At 45.4% G+C, this 18,618-nt stretch overlaps 1 protein-coding gene across 9 annotated transcripts in view; it reads right to left on the bottom strand.

Annotated features, from left to right (window-relative positions):
• cfap54 (cilia and flagella associated protein 54) overlaps window positions 1–18,618 on the bottom strand; it is a 724,932-nt gene that overhangs the window by 572,843 nt on the left and 133,471 nt on the right. For 8 of the 9 annotated variants that reach the window (XM_070897703.1, XM_070897704.1, XM_070897705.1 and 5 more), the window contains 3 exons: window positions 16,004–16,101; window positions 11,952–12,080; window positions 10,656–10,821 (listed from right to left, as the gene is read on the bottom strand). In XM_070897703.1, the coding sequence (XP_070753804.1) occupies window positions 10,656–10,821; window positions 11,952–12,080; window positions 16,004–16,101 (393 nt within the window). Of the gene's footprint in view, window positions 1–10,655; window positions 10,822–11,951; window positions 12,081–14,646; window positions 14,694–16,003; window positions 16,102–18,618 lie in introns of those variants that run through there. The other variant, XM_070897710.1, reaches the window with a different exon arrangement.

The raw sequence follows: 18,618 nt of genomic DNA, 5'->3' as shown, positions 1-18,618 counted from the left end.
CTAGGCCCAAAGTGGATGACCTCACACTTACTCACATCGATCTACATTAGCCACAGTTTAAGCAACTCACTTAATCTATCAATATCCCTTTGCAACTTCCTGCTCCCATCTACACTGTATACCAGAGGTAGCAGACCCGAGCGGAGGCGGAGCAGAGCAGCAGAGGAGCGCGATGAAACAGCATGATGAGCCGGAGGTACTCAACACAGGCAAAAATCGAACGTGTGACGTCAGAGTAACGTCGGCTCAAGGGAAACTGTTAATTGGTGAGTAGCCGGTGAGTGTTTTTGTCTTCGAGTTTTAATTTTATTTCATAGTCAAATGGTTCATAGCTCATAGTTTAGTTCATAGTTGAATAAATAGAGGCAGCTCAGTCCCATGGAATGCACATCCTGTCCCATGTAGGAAGTCCTGGACGCTTTGCGTAGCCTCGATGACCACATGTGCAGGAAGTGTCGCCAGCTACAGCAACTTGAGCTCCGGGTTTCGGAGCTTTAGCGGCGGTTGGAGTCACTGCACTGCATCCACAAGGCTGAGAACTTCATGGACAGCACGTTTCTAGAGGTGGTCACCCCGCAGCTTAAGAATGTGCAGGCAGAGAGGGAATGGGTGACCGCCAGACAGAATAGGAGGACCATGCAGGTAGTGCAGGTGTCCAAAGTACATCTCGCTCTCCAACCAGTATTCTGTTAGTAAGATGGAGGCGATGGTTCCTCTGGGAGTGCAGCCAGAGTCAAGTCTATGGCACCACGGTTGGCTCAGCTGCGCAGAGTGAAGGAAGAAGAGTGGAAGAGCAGCAGTGGCAGGGGATTTGATAGTTAGTGTAGCAGACAGGTGTTTGAGGCTGCAGAAGTGATTCCAGGATGGTATGTTACCTCCCTGGTGCCAGGGTCAAGGATGTCACTGAGCAGCTGCAGGATATTCTGAGGTGGGAGGGTGAACAGCCAGAGGTCATGGTCCATATCGGTACCAATGACATAGATAGAAAGGGAGGAAACCCTGCAGGCAGACTTTAGTGAGCTAGGAGAGAGATTAAAAAGCAGGACCTCAAAGGTAGTAATCTCCGGATTACTCCCAGTGCCATGTGCTAGTGAGTACAGAAATAGGAGGATAGAGCAGATGAATGCGTGGCTGGAGAGACGGTGCAGCAGGGAGGGCTTCGAATTCCTGGGACATTCTGGGGCGGGGTGGGACCTGTACAAGCCGGACGAGTTGCACCTCAACAGAGCCGGGACCTCCGTGGGGAGGGTTTAAACTGGCTTGGCAGGGAAATGGGAACCTGAGAATAGATTCAGAAGGGAGAGAAGCAAAGCTGTAAATGGAAAGCAGAAAAGTAGAAAGTGAATTTGGAAGGGAGAGGAAACTATGGCGAGAAAATAGACAACAAGGGAGTTTGGTGATGCTAAATAGTATATACTTCAATGCAAGGAGTCTAGGGAATAAGGCAGATGAGCTGAGAGCACAGATAGACACTTGGGAGTATGATATTATAGCTATTACTAAGACATGGCTGAAAGAAGGGCAGGTATGGCAGTTCAACATTCCTGGTTACAGGGTTTTCAGCTAGAATAGAGTGGGGTAAAAAGGAGGGGGGGTCGCAGTATTGATTAAAGAAACAATTACAGCTATGAGAAGGAATGATATGTTAACAGGATCATCAAATGAGGCCATATGGTTTGAATTGAAGAACAATAAAGGGGCAATCATATTTGCTGGGAATGTATTATAGATCCCCAGTCAGAGGGAAATAAAGAGCAAATATATAAGCAAATTTCTGAGAAGTACAATAGAAAATGCAGGGGTGAAATTAAAAAAGAAATTAGGAAAGCAAAGCGAGAGCATGAACATTTTTTGGCAATTAAAATCAAGGAAAACACAAAGATGTTTTATAAATACATTAAGAGCAAGAGGATAACTAAAGAAAGAGTAGGGCCTATTAGAGACCATAAAGGTAGTGTGTGTGTGGAGGCAGAAGATGTGCGTATGGTTCTTAATGAATACTTCGCGTCTGTTTTCACAAAAGAGAGGGGCGATGCAGACATTGCAATCAGGGAGGAGGAGGTGTGAAATATTAGATGAAATAAACATAGTGAGTATGAAGGGATTTAGCAGCTTTGAAAGTGGATAATGCCCAGGCCCGGATGAAATGTATTCCAGACTAAAAAAAGCAAAAGAAGAAATAGCAGAGGTTTTGACCATCATTTTCCAATCCTTTCGGGCTACAGGTGTGGTGCCGGAGGACTGGAGGACTGCTAACATTGTAGCTTTGTTTAAATAGGGAGAAAGGGATAGACTGAGTAATTACAAGCCAGTCAGCCTAACCTCGGAGGTGGCAAAGTTCATGGAAAATATTCTGAGGGACAGGATAAATCTTCATTTAGAAAGACACGATTAACCAGGGACAGTCAGCATGGATTTTGTTAAGGGAAGGTCGTGTCTGACTAACTTGATTGAATTTTTTGAGGAGGGTTGACGAGGGTAGTGCATTTGATGTCTATATGGATTTTAGCAAGGCTTTTGATAAGGTTCCACATGGCAGACTGATCACAAAAGTAAAACCCCATGAGATCCAAGGCAAAGTGGCAAGTTGGATCCAAAATTGGCTCAGAGGTGGGAAACAAAGTGGTTGACGGGTGTTTTTGTGACTGGAAGGCTGTTTCCAGTGGGGTTCCACAGGGCTCAGTACTAGGTCCCTTGCTTTATGTGGTATATATCAATGATTTAGACTTAAATGTAGGGGTATAATTAAGAAGTTTGCAGATGATACAAAACTTGGCCGTGTGGTTGATAATGAAGAAGAAAGCTGTAGACTGCAGGAAGATATCAATGGACTGGTCAGGTGGGCAGAACATTGGCAAATGGAATTCAATCCGGAGAAGTGTGAGGTAATGCATTTGGGGAGGGCTAACAAGGCAAGGAAATACACATTAAATAGTAGGACAATGAGAAGTGTAGAGGAACAGAGGGATCTTGGAATGCATGTCCACAGATCCCTGAAGGTAGTAGGCCAGGTAGATAAGGTGGTTAAGAAGGCATATAGAATACTTGCCTTTATTAGCCGAGGCATAGAATACAAGAGCAGGGAGGTTAAGCTTGAACCGTATAAAACACTAGTTAGGCCATGGCTAGCGTACTGCATGCTACAGAAAATCATTGACTCATTGATTTTATTCTCACTCTGCACATAGGGGGTGTAGAACTGAACTCAACCAGAGTAGAGGGAGAGAGAAAACTAGGAGTGTTCTGTCTGTGGGAGATTTCAAACAGCAGTGTGATTGGAAAAGCACCACCCGAGTGAGAGTGTTCCAGTGCACTGGCTGTGGAAACTTGATCGGGGCCCAGGAGTGGAGTGAGTTCGGGGACCAGGAGAGGCGTGGGCCATGGGGCAGCACGGGCCAGCCCACACTGCAATATGTTTGCACACTCGGTCCGTGCAGCAGAGCTAGTCTCCAGTTGTCTTGGTTAATCCTTGCCACTGGACCAATACCTAGCTCTGTCAAGCCCGTGTGGTGGCTGGTGTGCAACGGTCACCACACGTTAAAAAAAATCCATGCACAGACATCTTGCACCCTTCAACATATAGTTCGGGACCTGGAATATTAGGTCCTTCATTGAAACATTTGTGAACTCATCCCTTTTTGGCATGGAAGCAAGTCATCCTCGATATGAGGGACCGCCTATGATGATGACTGTATGCAGTTCTGGTCATCACATTACAGGAAATATGTGATTGCACTAGAGAGATAACAGAGGAGATTTATGAGGATGTTGCCTGGACTGGAGAATTTTAGCTATGAGGATAGATTGGATTGGCTGGGTTTGTTTTCTTTGGAACAGAGGAGGCTGAGGGGAGATCTTATTAAGGCATATAAAATTATGCAGGGCCTAGATAGAGTGGATAGGAAGGACCTATTTCCCTTAGCAGAGGGGTCAACAACCAGGGTCCAAATATTTAAAGTAATTGGTAGGAGGTTTAGAGGGGATTTGAAGGGAATTGTTTTCACCCAGAGGGTGGTAGGGATCTAGAACTCACTGCCTGAAAGGATGGTAGAGGCAGAAACGCTCACCACATTTTAAAAAGTACTTGGATGTGCACTTGGATGTGCAACCTGCAAGGCTACAGACTGTTGTGTATAGAAGAACTTCACGAGGCTGAGTACTGTGAGCTAAACTTAGTGTAATCTTAGTCTTCTTTATTACAACTCCAGAGTGCCTAAACAACATGGCAGCCAACCTTTTATACTGGCCCTGCACGTGTGTGCAGGTGACCAGTAGGACACCAACAGTCGCATCCTCTGGTGGCAATAATTACATAGTTACATACATAACACAGACCAAGAGGTGGAAAGTGGGATTAGGCTGGATAGCTCATTGGCCGGCGCAGACACGATGGGCTGAAATGGCCTCCTTCGGTGCTGTAAATTTCTACGATTCTATGATATACTGTGCCAGTTAACTTAGTGCCATCAGCAAGCTTGTATATATGGCCTTCTAGTCCTTCATCCAAGTCATTTATAAATACAGTGGAAAGCTGAGGCCGGAGTACAGATCCCTAGGGAATACCACTAGTCACATCCTGCCAGTACGTACCCATTATCCCAACTCTCTGTCTATCTCCCACCTCCTAACCATTCCCTACACATGTCAATAGATTTCCCCCATTTCCAAATGAGAACCACAATTGGCTTAAGGGCAACCTACAAAAGGTTGTGTGTCCAATATTTTTGGCAGTAGATTGATGTGTATACAGAGAGAGGGAGTAATAACCTCGAGAGAATGGGCAAGTCTAGGGAAATGAATTTCTACTCTGGTTAGACTGTTTGTAAGTTCTCACATTCCAGCACAGCTACAACACTGGCATCTACCCGACAAATAGGAAAATTGCCCAGGTATGTCCAGTCAGTAATAAGCAGGACAAATCCAATCCAGCCAATTACCACCCCATCACCCTGCTCTCAATCATCAGCAAAGTGATGAAAGAGGTCATCGGCAGTACTACAGAGTGGCACTTACTGACCAATAACCTGCTCACTAATGCTCAGTTTGTGTTCCGCCAGGTCCATTCAGCTCCAGACCTCATTACAGTTTTGGTCTAAACATGGACAAAAGAGTTGAGTTCCAGAGTGAGGTGAGAGTGACCGCCCTTGGCATGAAGACATTACATAAGAACATAAGAACATAAGAAATAGGAACAGGAGTAGGCCATATGGCCCCTCGAGCCTGCTCCGCCATTCAATAAGATCATGGCTGATCTGATCATGGACTCAGCTCCACTTCCCCGCCCGCTCCCCATAACCCCTTATCCCCTTATCATTTAAGAAACTGTCTATTTCTGTCTTAAATTTATTCAATGTCCCAGCTTCCACAGCTCTCTGAGGCAGCGAATTCCACAGATTTACAACCCTCAGAGAAGAAATTTCTCCTCATCTGTTTTAAATGGGCGGCCCCTTATTCTAAGATCATGCCCTCTAGTTCTAGTCTCCCCCATCAGTGGAGACATCCTCTCTGCATCCACCTTGTCAACCTATTCATGGAGCCTTATTAAAATTGAAGTCACTGGGAATCAGGAGGAAATCTCTCCATTGGCTACAGTCATACCTAACACAAAGGAGGATGGTTGTGGTTGTTGGAGAGCAATCAGCTAAGGCCCAAGACATTCCTCAGGGCACTGTCCCAGGACCAAACATCTTCAGCGGCTTCATCAATTACCTTCCCTCCATCATAAGGTCAGAAGTGGGGATGTTCGCTGATGATTGCAGTGCTCAATTCCATTTGCAACTCGTCAGAGAGCGGTCAATTCTGCACAGAGTGATCCTAAACGCAGTGCTTCTAAACAGAGTACTAAGGTTGGGAAGTTGGAGAGAGTGGGAATTCGGAGTAGAAGATGAAGGAGAGAGTGCGAGCTGCGGGTTTCGGTGCTTGAACAGCAGCTGGCGCCACTGTGGTGCATCCATGAGGCTGAGAGTTACGTGGATAGCACGTTTCAGGAAGTGCTCACCCTGCGGCATAAGAATGTGCAGGCAGAGAGGGAATGCGTTACCGCCAGACAGACAAGGAGGATCAGTAATGTAATGCAGGAGTCACCTGAGTGCATCTCATTCGCTAACCAGTATTCAGCTGAAAACGGGTTCCTCTGGGGTATACAGCCAGAGCCAAGTCCACGGCACCATGGGTGGCTCAGCTGTAAAAGAGGCGAGGAGGAAGATCGGGAAAGTAATAGTGATAGGAGATTCAATAGTTAGGGAACAGACAGATGTTTCTGCGGCCGCAAACTTGATTCCAGGATGGTATGTTGCCTCCCTGGTGCCAGGGTCAAGGATGTCACTGAGCAGCTACTGGACATTCTGAGGTGGGAGGGTGACCAGGTCATGGTCCATATCGGTAACAACGACATAGGTAGAAATAGGGATGAGATTCTGCAGGCACATTTTATGGAGCTATGAAAGAGATTAAAAACCAGGATCTCAAAAGGTAGTAATCTCCAGATTACTCCCGGCACCATGACCTAATGAGTATAGAAATAGGAGGATAGAGCAAATGAATGCATGGCTGGAGAGATGGTGCAGGAGGGACGGCTTTAGATTCCTAGGACATTGGGACCGGTTCTGGGGGAGGTGGGACCTGCACAGGGCGGAGAGCTTGGACCTCAATAGACCCAGGACCAAAATTCTCACGGGGAGGGAGGGGGGGGGGCAGGGTTGCTAGTCACGTTAGAGAAGAATTCAACTAATTTGGCAGGGGGATGGGCACCAGGATGTAGCATTAGAAAGGAGAAACAAGGTGCTCAAAGGATTGGGAGAGAGATAGCACTAGAGTAAGACCCAGTAAGGTATTAGATGGGGTCAGACTAAGATAGTCTACAAGAAGATCTAAGATAGGTATACAGTGCATATGTGTAAATGCACAAAGCGTTGGTGAACTGCAGGCACAAATAGCCAGATGGGAATATGATGTTGTGGCGATAACAGAGACCAGGCTCAAAAAGGTGCAGGATTGGGTGCTAAATATTCCTGGATATAAAGGGCTCAAAACTTGCCTCGTTTGCATCTCCCGTAAGCGCCTCTGGGGGGGGCGATAACGGGGCGCTACCGGCTCTGCGACCGGGCGCGGCAAGAATATCGACACTCACAAACTTGCCATGGAGGTTTGCGGTGGCAGTAACAACTAGCGCCATGATCTCCTGCACCCCGGAGATCATGACATCATTCGGCTGCGCTGCGCCCCGGATCCGAACTTCGATTCTGCCCCCTGCAGCATCGCCAGGCATCAACACCGGCAGTTGCAGGATGCGTTGTTACAGAGGCCAGCCACTTGGGGAGCGGTATTTAAAGGTAATGCTGCTTGCATAACATAAAAATATTTGTAGCCTATCGGTAAATCTTTCACCATTTTGTTTTGCCGCAATTGATCAGCCCTGTACTCTGTTAGAGTGCTTGGGGCTGATCATTGTGGATCGCGGCTGCCATCGGCGAGGAGGGACATCGATTTCATGCATAGCCTGCAGCAATGGCTTTTTCCTTTAAGGATAGTGATAGATTTCAAGATGACATAGATAGGCTGGTGGAATGGGCAGATACGCGGCAAATGAAATTTAACGCAGTAAAGTGCGAAATGATACACTTTAGTACGAAGAACCAGGCGAGGCAATAAAAAGTAAAGGGTACAATTCTAAAGAGGGATGCATAAACAGAGAGACCTGGGGGTATATGAGCACAAATCATTGCAAGTGGCAGGGCAGGTTGAGAAAGTGGTTAAAAAAAGCATACAGCATCCTGGGCTTCATGAATAGAGGCAGAGAGTACAAAAGCAAGGAAGTTATGCTGAACCTTTATAAAACACTGGTCTGACCTCAACTAGAGTATTGTGTCCAAATCTAGGCATCGCACTTTAGGAAGGCCTTAGAGAGGGTGCAGAAAAGAATTATAAGAATGATTCCAGGGATGAGAGATTTCAGTTAGGTGGAGAAGCTGGGGTTGTTCTCCTTAGAGCAGAGATGATTGAGAGGAGATTTAATAGAGATGTTCAAAATCATGAGGGGTCAAGACAGAGTAGGTAGAGAGAAACTGTTCCCATGACGGAAGGGCCGAGAACCATAGTACACAGATTTAAGGTGATTGGCAGAAGAACCATAAAGCTTAAGGAGGAAAATCTTTTTTACGTAGCGAGTGGTTCTGATCTGGAATGCACTGCCTGAGTGGTGGAGGCAGACTCAATTGTGGCTTTGAAAAGGGAATTGAATAAGTACCTGAAGGAAAACAAATTGCAGGGCTACAGGGAAAGGGTGGGGAAGTGGGACTAGTTTTAGTGCTCTTCCAGAGAGCTGTATAGGCTCAAAGAGCCGAATGGCCTCCTTCTGTGCTATAACCATTCTATGATTCTCAGATAATGAAGGAGTCTGTATCTGAATGCAACAAGACCTGGACAACATTCAGGCTTGGGCTGATAAGTGTCAAGTAACATTCGCGCCAGGCAATGACCATCTCCAAAAGAGAGAGTCTAACAACTTTCCTTGACATTCAACGCTATTATGATCGTCAAATCCTCCACAATCAACATCCTCAAGGTCAACATTGACCAGAAATTTAATTGGACCAGCCACATAAATACTGTGGTTACAAGAACAGGTCAGAGGCTGGGTATTCTGCAGTGAATTGCCTCACCTCCTGACTCCCCAAAGCCTTTCCACCATCGACAAGACACAAGTCTGGAGTGTGATGGAATACTCTCCACTTGCCTGGATGAGTGCAGCGCCAACAACACTCAAGAAACTCAACACCATCCAGTACAAAGCAGCCCGCTTGTGTAGCACCCCATCAACCACCTTAAACATTCACTCCCTCCACCATTGGTGCATGGGGCTGGAGTGTGTACCATTTACAAGATGTTCCAAAGGCTTCTTCAACAGCACCTCCCAAATGCATGATCTATACCACCTGGAAGGAGAGCAGCAGACGCATGGGAACACCAAGTTCCCCTCCAAGTCACACACCATCCTGACTTGGAAATATATTGCCATTCTTTCATCGTCGCTGGGTCAAAATCCTGGAACTCTCTCCCTAACACAGGCTGCAGGGTTTCAAGAAGGCGGCTTACCACCACCTGCTTGAAGGCAATTATTGACGGCAATAAAAGCTGGCCTTGCCAGTGACACCCACATTCTGTTCATGAATTTTTAAAAAGTAACACTTAACACAACTATTATAGAAATAAAGCCACTGCAATATCAGGAATAGCTTTATTCATAATATTATTCCGAGAGTTTAATAATTTTTTTATTGAAGTTTATGTTGACGCTTAATTTTCTGCTCATCACTGTCGGTTTCCCTTTATTTTTTCCACTGCTATTCGACCCCCTGAGCCTGCTCCGCCATTCAATAAGATCATGGCTTATTGGATCATGGACAGCTCCACTTCCCTGCCCGCTCCCCATAACCCTTTATTCCATTATCTCTCAAAAATCTGTCTATCTCCGTCTTAAATATTTTCAGTGACCCAGCCTCCAAGCTCTCTGAGGCAGAGAATTCCATAGATTTACAACCCTCAGAGAAGAAATTCCTCCTCATTTCAGTTTTAAATGGGCAGCCCCTTATTCTGAGACTATGTCCCCTAGTTTTAGTTTCCTCTATGAGTGGAAATATCCTCTCTGCATCCACCTTGTCGAGCCCCCTCATTATCTTATAAGTGTCCATAAGATCACCTCTCACACTTCTGAACTCCAATGAGTATAGGCCCAACCTACTCAACCTATCTTCATAAGTCAACCCCCTCATCTCCGGAATCAACCTGGTGAACTTTCTCTGAATAGCCTCCAATGCACATATATCCTTCCTTAAATACAGAGACCAAAACTGTACACAGTGCTCCAGGTGTGGCCTCACCAATCCCCTGTACAGTTGTAGCAGGACTTCTCTGCTTTTATACTCCATCCCCTTTGCAATAAAGGCCAACATTCCATTTGCCTTCCTGATTACTTGCTGTACCTGCATACTTTTTGACTGCTTTTCAAACTTTTTTTTACTGCCACATTCAACCTAGTCTCATTTTTTCTAAATCCTTTCCCCTAAAGATGAAGTTTAAAGTATTTTACTTATATTCTTTCTTTTGGATCCCACTATCCAATTGGAAGTACAAGTCTAGAAATGCTTCATGAAAAATGCAACCAAAATAAAACCAAAATATTGGACTTATAGGGAAATGTCACCAAAACACACACAGTAGGAAAATAGTTTCACGAAGAAGCAAACGTGGATTTTACAGCATATTAACAGATTTTACAGAAGGAGTAAAGTGTCACAGCAAAACAGGCAACCAACATGCCACAACAGAGGAAATGTCCACTTAGCAGAGTTGCTGACCTCAGTTGTACTACTGTATGGAGCTCCCTTCCACAAAGAGAGAAGAATAAGTAGGCAGCCTGTTAAAAGCCACATTGGCAGGTGGCTGATAACAGGTCACCTCACCCACTCTCAGCTGACAGCTGCAAGAATTGGAGAAAAAATTAAGGGATTTATATTATCACAAGAATTGTTATTTCCTGACAAAAGAAGTTATTTTCTCATATATAATTTTACATTTTACAAAAGGTATAATTTTCATTACTGTAATATATTAAATACGTGAAGGTTTACAGAGTTGTAAGAGGTATGATAACTAACCAAGATTTATTTTGAGAAGTTTAAAGGCCACTCTGTAATAAACCTGAATAAGCTCCAGATGTAAATCCATGATAAGACTGTGGACAGCCGTTGCTTCGTAAAACTCTTCTTGTGGCACTTCTCGTTCTTGTAGATCTAAATTGCTGGCTAGCTTGTGAACAGGCACCTGTGACCGTAACAAAGACAAAATAAATTGAACAGTGCAATAAAAGTCAAACAAGGAATAGGCAATAAAAATGCTTTGGGGATGATTTTCTTGATCTTTGTTCTTGGGAAAATGCCTAATCCCCAGGCTCAAAGGTCAGGTAAAAGGGGTGGAGACACGTTTTGTGGTCTTTGAACACAAGACATTCCCAGCCCTGTCGTCACTTTTTCCAGTGCATGCGACCTTGTGCCACCCAGATTCAGAGCCACTATACTTCCCAGACACCAAAGCCCCAATGATGGAAGTTGAGCGGCAAGAGACAAAGTTGGATAGCAAACTGCCTAGCCCACGGCAGCGAAATTTTAACTCCCAGGCCTCCTCTGCCTTGGCCGAGTCAGTCTACCGCCCAAACCTGGCGGGAGGCACCAGCTGGCTATTTGAGTGGGAGCGGAATTTCAGGCGGGACAACGGCGCCAACAAAGACCCAAAGTAACAGTTTCTGTCACTCAGGTAAGTAGTTGGGAGGGGAGTCAGGAGAGCCTCACAATCCAAGGAGAGGGAGCGGAGCCCAGGGCAGAGGAGAGGGAGCAGAGCCTAGGGATGAGGAGGCCCCATGTCTTCTTGTGAGGCCAGGACAAGCACTCTTGCTCCTCCTGGTCCACAAACAAACAAAAGGAAAATGATTAACTCATCTTTCTGGGCCTGTTCTGACCTCCGATCTGCTAGCCGCCAGGTTGGCCTGGCAGGGAAGCTAGAATGGCTTCCTCGCACAAGCCTCAGGTTAAAATTGTAGTCGGGCCCCAAGGATACCCCATCTGCATCTTTAGAGAAGGACCTCGCGGCCATCTGCCAGGTGTTTGTTCCACTTGCTTGCTCAAAAGAGCAGGTTTACATTGTAACCCTCGGGAAAGGAGCAGGATCGGTGTGGGTAAGTTACCAAGCCCATTTTAACTGTCCATCGCCCAGTTTCCACCAAGTGGGGAGGTTTAAAATCGGCCCTTAAAATTCACCTTGAATTCACACCCATCAATGATATCTTCAATAGTTTGAGAAGGTAGACAGTCTATCCAGTAGCCTTATCTAACAGATGCCATCTTCTTGGCTGGCCTACCAAAAGCACTCATGATCTAAGTCAAATCAGTTTTTCTTACCTTTATACGGCTAATGTCGATCAACGACCTTCCATCTGGTGACGTAGCTGCTGAGCGAGCTGCAGCCATGCTCTCCAGTGCCTTCTCCAGCATTTTACATCCAATAACAAGTTGTTCAGCTGGATGTTTCTGAAAAAAAAAGTACAGTACATACCAATCACACCTTTGTGATTTCCTTTAAGTAGGAAACTTTAATAAATTCTGATTTTCAGCTTTTATTTTTTTTTTACGGAATTTGCAATAAAGAAAAAAATTGGAAAAATAAAACAAAAATGTTCATGATCAGAAAATCTCTGTCTTAATTGAGAAAGCCCAGCAAATCAGAAAAACAGTGTGGGAAAACTTGGATATGACCTGAAACAGGCGAAGGGATTGTGATGCGTGAATAACCCGCACCCGCTCATTGCAATGCAGACAGTATGTTACATTCACATCTTCTGCTGTCTTAAATGATTGTTGCGTCCAGTCAGTGATAACCCCACTGTTCATTGACTGCGCGTATCAGCAGGGGGCCCGATATCACGAGTACCTAGAGCTACTTAAAGGCAGCCTGCACCTCTTAAAGGGGAGGCGCATTGTGGCTGCAGGAAGTGGTCGGAGTCCTTTGTGAGCTGAATCTGTGCTGTCAAAGAATGCCTGAACATAGGAGAGACCGTGCTCCAAGAGCTTCTGATAATGGGCTTGAGGCCTTTGTGGAAAAGGTGGAAAGGAGAGATGTCCTGTATCCGCATGGGGGCAAAAGGCCCTCTAGACACGTACCCAGAAGGCAGTGAGAAGAAATAGCAGCGGATGTCAGATGTCAATGTTGCTCATTGAACAAGGGTGCAGTGGAGGAAGATGTTTAATGATCTCACATGAGTTGTCAAGGTGACTGATTTCTTATTCAAATGGCACATTGTACCAATTGCATCAATAGCCTCTTCCACTACCCAATTCATTACACCCCATCACTCACCTACCAAAAATCTCTATCAATCAGGACACAACCATAACACTTTACAACACCCTCACACATTTAACAATGTCGCAAGCCTCGCACCCACAACTCACACACACACTGGCAGCTATTCAACCATGACAGCCACATCACCCAAACATACTGCACGGCACTCACCGACACACCTCCCTCTTTCTTGCAGGAGAAAGTGGCGCATAACACCAGGCAGCAACTAAGAACTGGAGGAGGACAATTGCGCCTGCATGTTTTAACCCCCATGGAGGAGACAGTGCTGGCCATCATGGGAAGGGGCATCGCTGAGGCCGTGGCCACTGGTGGCGCTGAAGCAATTGATGATGAGAGTATCCACATACCTAATTCGCCTTCTCATCCCATTTCTCCCTCATCCCTCAATCTCATCTGACTGAGAACCTGCAGAGGTTGTAAGCACGCCGTTCTTACTTTCTCCTCTCCATTCACCACAACCCAACCCTTGTCCCTTTTTCATTTCAGATACCGAAGAACTGTAACCTACCCAGCCAGTGGAGGAAGAGAAAAAAGACAGTGAAGATGAAGAGACACCGTCACTCGATCTTACACTGACAGCCACTAGGTATTGAAGGCCCAGAAAGTGAGTCATCATCACACAGTTCTCAGCCTTTGTTCTGCTCTTGGAGCCATGGTGTTAATATTGCACTATCCAATCCTTTAATCATTTTAAATATCTCTATTAGATCACCTCTCAAGGCAGTACAAGCCAAGTTTACGCAACCTGTCTTCATAATTTAACGCTTTAAGCCCCAGTATCATTGCGATCAATCTGCATTGTAGCCCCTCCAAGGCCAGTATATCCTTCTCAGATGCGGTGCCCAGAACCAAATGCATTACTCCAGATAGACTCTGACCAAGGCTCTATACAACTGAATCATCACTTCCTCCATTTTGGATTCTAATCCCCTCGAGATAAAGGTCATTATTAGCTTCTTTGATTACTTTTTGCACCTACCTTCTAGCCTTTAGTGATTTAGGAGTTCGTAAAGCCCATGGCCTGCATGGCTGCAGTATAATGTAAGCTATAGACCCACATGATTCTGCTGAGTTGGCCTAATGCTTATTGATCACGATAGGGAAATTATTGTCAGCAATCTCCAGGAGCAGCCTGTTCAAGTGACCTCATGTTGGAGTGTGCATCTTTTAATTATGTCATGTCAATGTAAACTTTTAATAACAGATATTTTAAGTGATGCATGTCTGTGTAATTTTGTTAGCAAGTTTTCTTGAAATTCTTTGACCCTGTTATATGGCAAAAGAGGAAGCAATACTTGGGTGGGCATGCTGAACAAAGGGAAATTAGTAACCTTGTTTGACAATAAAGAGGTCACAGGATCAAAGCACAGACATCCCATAGTCACTATTGTGCTGGGGCAGTTGCTAGTTTCTAGTAAACAAGTTACCTATATAATGTGCGCAAAACCAAATATGCCAGAACAGACACAAGAAGCTAGCCATGGAGGCCATTGTACATCTATTCTCCAGAATGAGTTAATGGTATCTTTTCTGTATTTTGCAGCGCTGTTAATAAAAAGTCTTAAGAAACAACCTGTTGTGAGCTTGATTAGTTGATGTCCAAAACCATAAGACTCAATCATTACAAGTCGACAATAAGCAGCCCTGACGGATGCTATTACAGGCTCTGCTGTACATGGCCATGCAGGGAATACAGATTTCTTGGTTTACTGTAAAGTTTCTATCACATACCCCATGTATATGGGTTATGGAATCTGCCATATTAACTGCCACATGCTGAAAACTCCTAGGCAGACACTCCACTGCCTGTAGCAATCTACCATGGTAAGAATGTGTGATGTTGCATCTTGATTGGGCTGTCCCCACATCACCGCACCCCAACTCCAAGTCATGGTAGACCTGGAGAACAGGAAGAGAGATAAGGGCTAGGATGGAGCTTTAATAACGAAAGGGAGACTTGCATTTATATAGTGCCTTTAACAACCTGAGAATGTCCCAAAATGCTTTACAGCCAATTAATTATTTTTGTAGTATAGTCACTATTGTAATTTAGGAAATGTATCAGACAATTTGCACACAGCAAGGTCCCACAAACAACAATGTGACAATGACCAGATAATCTGTTTTAGTGATGTTGGTTGAAGGCCAGCCACTGGGAAGAACTCCCCTGCTCTTCTTCGAATAGTGCCCTGGATCTTTTACGTCTACCTGAGAGGGCAGACGGGGCCTCATTTTAACGTCTCATCCGAAAGACGGCACTTCCAACAGTGCAGCACTACCTCAGCACTGCACTGGAGTGTCAGTCTGGATCACGAGATCAAGATGGACTGCGACTTGAACTCGTACTCTTGTGACTCAGAGGCGAGATTGCACCACTGAGCCACAGTTGAGAATATAAGCTTTGGAACCTATCAATTAGATGTAAATTGAGATTTAACTTTGCACTTTGAGTTGTACAGCTACAGACTGCATTTTGTTAAGTACTATGAATGCAGTACTTACACCACCAATGCTTGTCATGGGCAGCCGGCTATATCAGGCAAATAGGGCCAACTGCTTGCCATTACCCTAGGTGTCAATTGCAAAGGCACCGCTTAAAACATATTAATTCACTGAATATTTCAGGCAGTTCAATAAGTTCTTACCTTATGTTTACCTATTTAAAATGCTCTGCTGGTTTCAGCCAAAGTTGAATCTTCAAGCAGTTTCATTCAGCTGTTCGCACCTGGTTAAAGTGCGATTACCCTAGTGATGAGATTCTGGATGTACCCATTAACAATTAGGAGCGACAGTTGCTATGTGAGACTTCCTATTTCTTTTTAAATATGTTGGTTACTTATCATTTTGGTTTTACCGTCCACCATGTATAGTGGGCAAATCACATTAACACCAACACCCCCACTATAAGTATACTACAGTACGACAACTATACCTGTATAATCTTTTAAGAAACAAAAGGGCCTATTCCTGATCAGGAAGGAATTAAAGGATATAGGGTTGGCATTAGAGCAAGATGAAGACAGTCTGGATGGGTCAGCGAACATTTTATCATTCCTATTTCTTTTATATTCTTCCATTTAAAACTCACCATTAATATGTTAGTTGGAGCACAGTATTCTGTTTGCACAGATGTTGCTTGAGTTTGTGTAGATGTTGGTGTTTCACTTCGAGTCTCAAGTATAGTATCTGTCAAGACAAGTATTGAAATTGATAATAAAGTATTTGTTATAATGTAATAACTAAGGAAGGACTTACCCCTGAAAGAAATACCTACTAAGTCTTACCTCCCCATGCATTAGCTGATACTAAACCTTTAGAATATATAAACATCCATGTTTTAGCTTTGTAACTCAGTGAACAATTAGCATCAATATAAACGGTGCAAAATTCTGATTCGTAGCACCCGTTGTTTGGGTGCTACATGTGCCCTTAGAGATCTAATATGACGTCTGTAGTGCACATGCACACTTGTGGGGCAAATCGCACTAGACACGATATGATGAGGGTGTTACTACGAGCTCAGTGAATGTCCGCCAGAAGTATGCAAAGCAGGCAGATCATGACATCAATTAGAATGCAACACTGATTTAGCAGCAGGAAGGACCCCCCACCAGCACTATTCAAAGGGATCATTAACTACTTACAGGTGAGTTGCTAGTTGATTTCTTCTGGCTGTTGGTACACTTCGACAAGAGTTTGGTGCTTTCTATAATTGTTTAAAGTTGCCAAAGTCTATAGGGAGTGATGTGCACATGCTGCAGGAATTTCTGATTTCATGGCACAATCCACTTGCTGCCAGACATGGGTGCACTTGAAGGAATTCCCCTTGAAATACAGCATGACTTTGAGAATGAACAGAGGACACGCAGAGCAGGGCAAGTTGCTAGAAGAGAGAGGAGGAAGAGGGAGAGAAGGGCTCTCTCAGGAGTCCATATCTGCCCAGGTGTTCAGGGAGCAATTTTCCTAACTGAATCTGAGAAACAATTTGGGAAACGTCTGTGCTTCAGTACGGAGATCGTCACTGAAATCTGACACCTGTTGCAACCACAACTGCAGAGCAGGGCGAGGACTGTGTTTACCAGTTGCTATGAAGGTGACCGTGGCGACAACTTTTATGTGTCGGACTCCTTCCAGGTTGGATCTGGAGATATTTGCAATATCTCGCAAATTGACGCCACTGTTGCGTAAAGGAGGTCACTGAGACTTTCTATTCAAAGAGAGCTGACTACATTTCATTCTCTCTTGCCAGAGAGCAGCAGGCGGAGCGAGCACAAAACTTCACAAGGATTGCAGGCTTCCGCATGGTGCAGGGTGCCATGCACATCGCTTTGTGGGCGCCACATATCAACTCTGCCATGTAATAGAACCGAAAGGGATTTTTCTCCCTCAATATCCAGCTGGTGTGTGACCACAGGCAGTGAATCATATCAATGCCCGCTGGCAGCAGTCATGATGCCTTCATTCTGCGGCAGTTTGCTGTGCCATCTGCATCTCAGCCAACATGGCAAACCAAAGGGCGGCTAGTGGGCGACAAGGGCTATCTGCTGATGACATGGCTCATGACTGTGGCGCGTAACCCACGCATACATCCGCAGTATGCATTTAATGAAAGCTGTGCTGCCACACGAAATGCGATAGAGCAGCCCCTTGCTGTGCTAAAACAACGCTTCTGCTGCTGGACCGCTCTAGAGGAGGCCTGTATAACTCGGCAGAGCGGGTGTAAAGGTGGTCTGCTGCATGCTGCACAACCTCACCATCACAAGGGCACAGCCCTTGCCGACAGCTACACGGCGAGCAGCTGAGGAGAAGGAGGCAGAGAAAGAGGAAAGGCAACCTAGACAGCCCCTTTCTGGCCACGCTCTCCATGAAGAACTCATCTGAGTGCAATACCGCTAACTGAAACCCCAATTCCCCAATCACTTAGTCCCACACCTTACCTTCCCTCTGTCACTCACCATCACAGCAACTGCTTGGCCACAAGGCAACAATAAAAGCCAATACAAAATAAATATTCCAAATCAAATTTATAAATAAAATCAGGCTATAATGCATACAAAAGTCAACCTTTGTGCATTCCCTTAGTACCTGTCTTCCGTGTGCCTTTGCCTGTCTTAGTACTCTCAAGCAGTGCTACCCCAGTGGCTGTAGTATGGCTGGCATAAAGCTACTGACTTTCAATGGAGTAGAGTGCAAATGGCCTTGGAGGACAACCTTGAGCAGCTCTGGCCCGAGAAGGCCTGGCTGCAGACTGCACAATCTCGCAATCTCGGCATTTGCGGCAACAGTATGGGCTGGCTGCTACAGCAAAGGCGTAGGCGCAATGGCAGTGGTAGGAGGACGAAGGCTGTTATCCTGAGAGAGGACAGCAGGTTCGTGCTTCATGGAGCCAGTGCCACCCCCCGATGGAGGAGGGAGTGCATCAGTAATCCTAGTAATCTGTTGGTAGGACAGATTGCTGGACTGCTGTGACACCCTCCAAGCCCCTTTGAACACTGTAATCCACAGCCATGATGTCAGCATCTGACCTTGCATGGCAGCAGTCTGAGCTTCCACTTCAGGACTCAGACATTGGGTGACATCGGCCATCAGAGGCTGCATCATAGTTGGGTCCACAAGTGTCTTAATGGAGTTGGCCACCACTTCTACGTTAGAAAGGATGGGTCCAAGCTCTGCGCAAAACCCTGTGCCAAGTTGGTGCCGAAC

Source organism: Pristiophorus japonicus, chromosome 13 (genome assembly GCF_044704955.1).
Source record: "Pristiophorus japonicus isolate sPriJap1 chromosome 13, sPriJap1.hap1, whole genome shotgun sequence".
NCBI classification, from domain to species: Eukaryota; Metazoa; Chordata; class Chondrichthyes; family Pristiophoridae; genus Pristiophorus; species Pristiophorus japonicus.
This window is presented reverse-complemented; position numbering and strand designations above follow the sequence as displayed.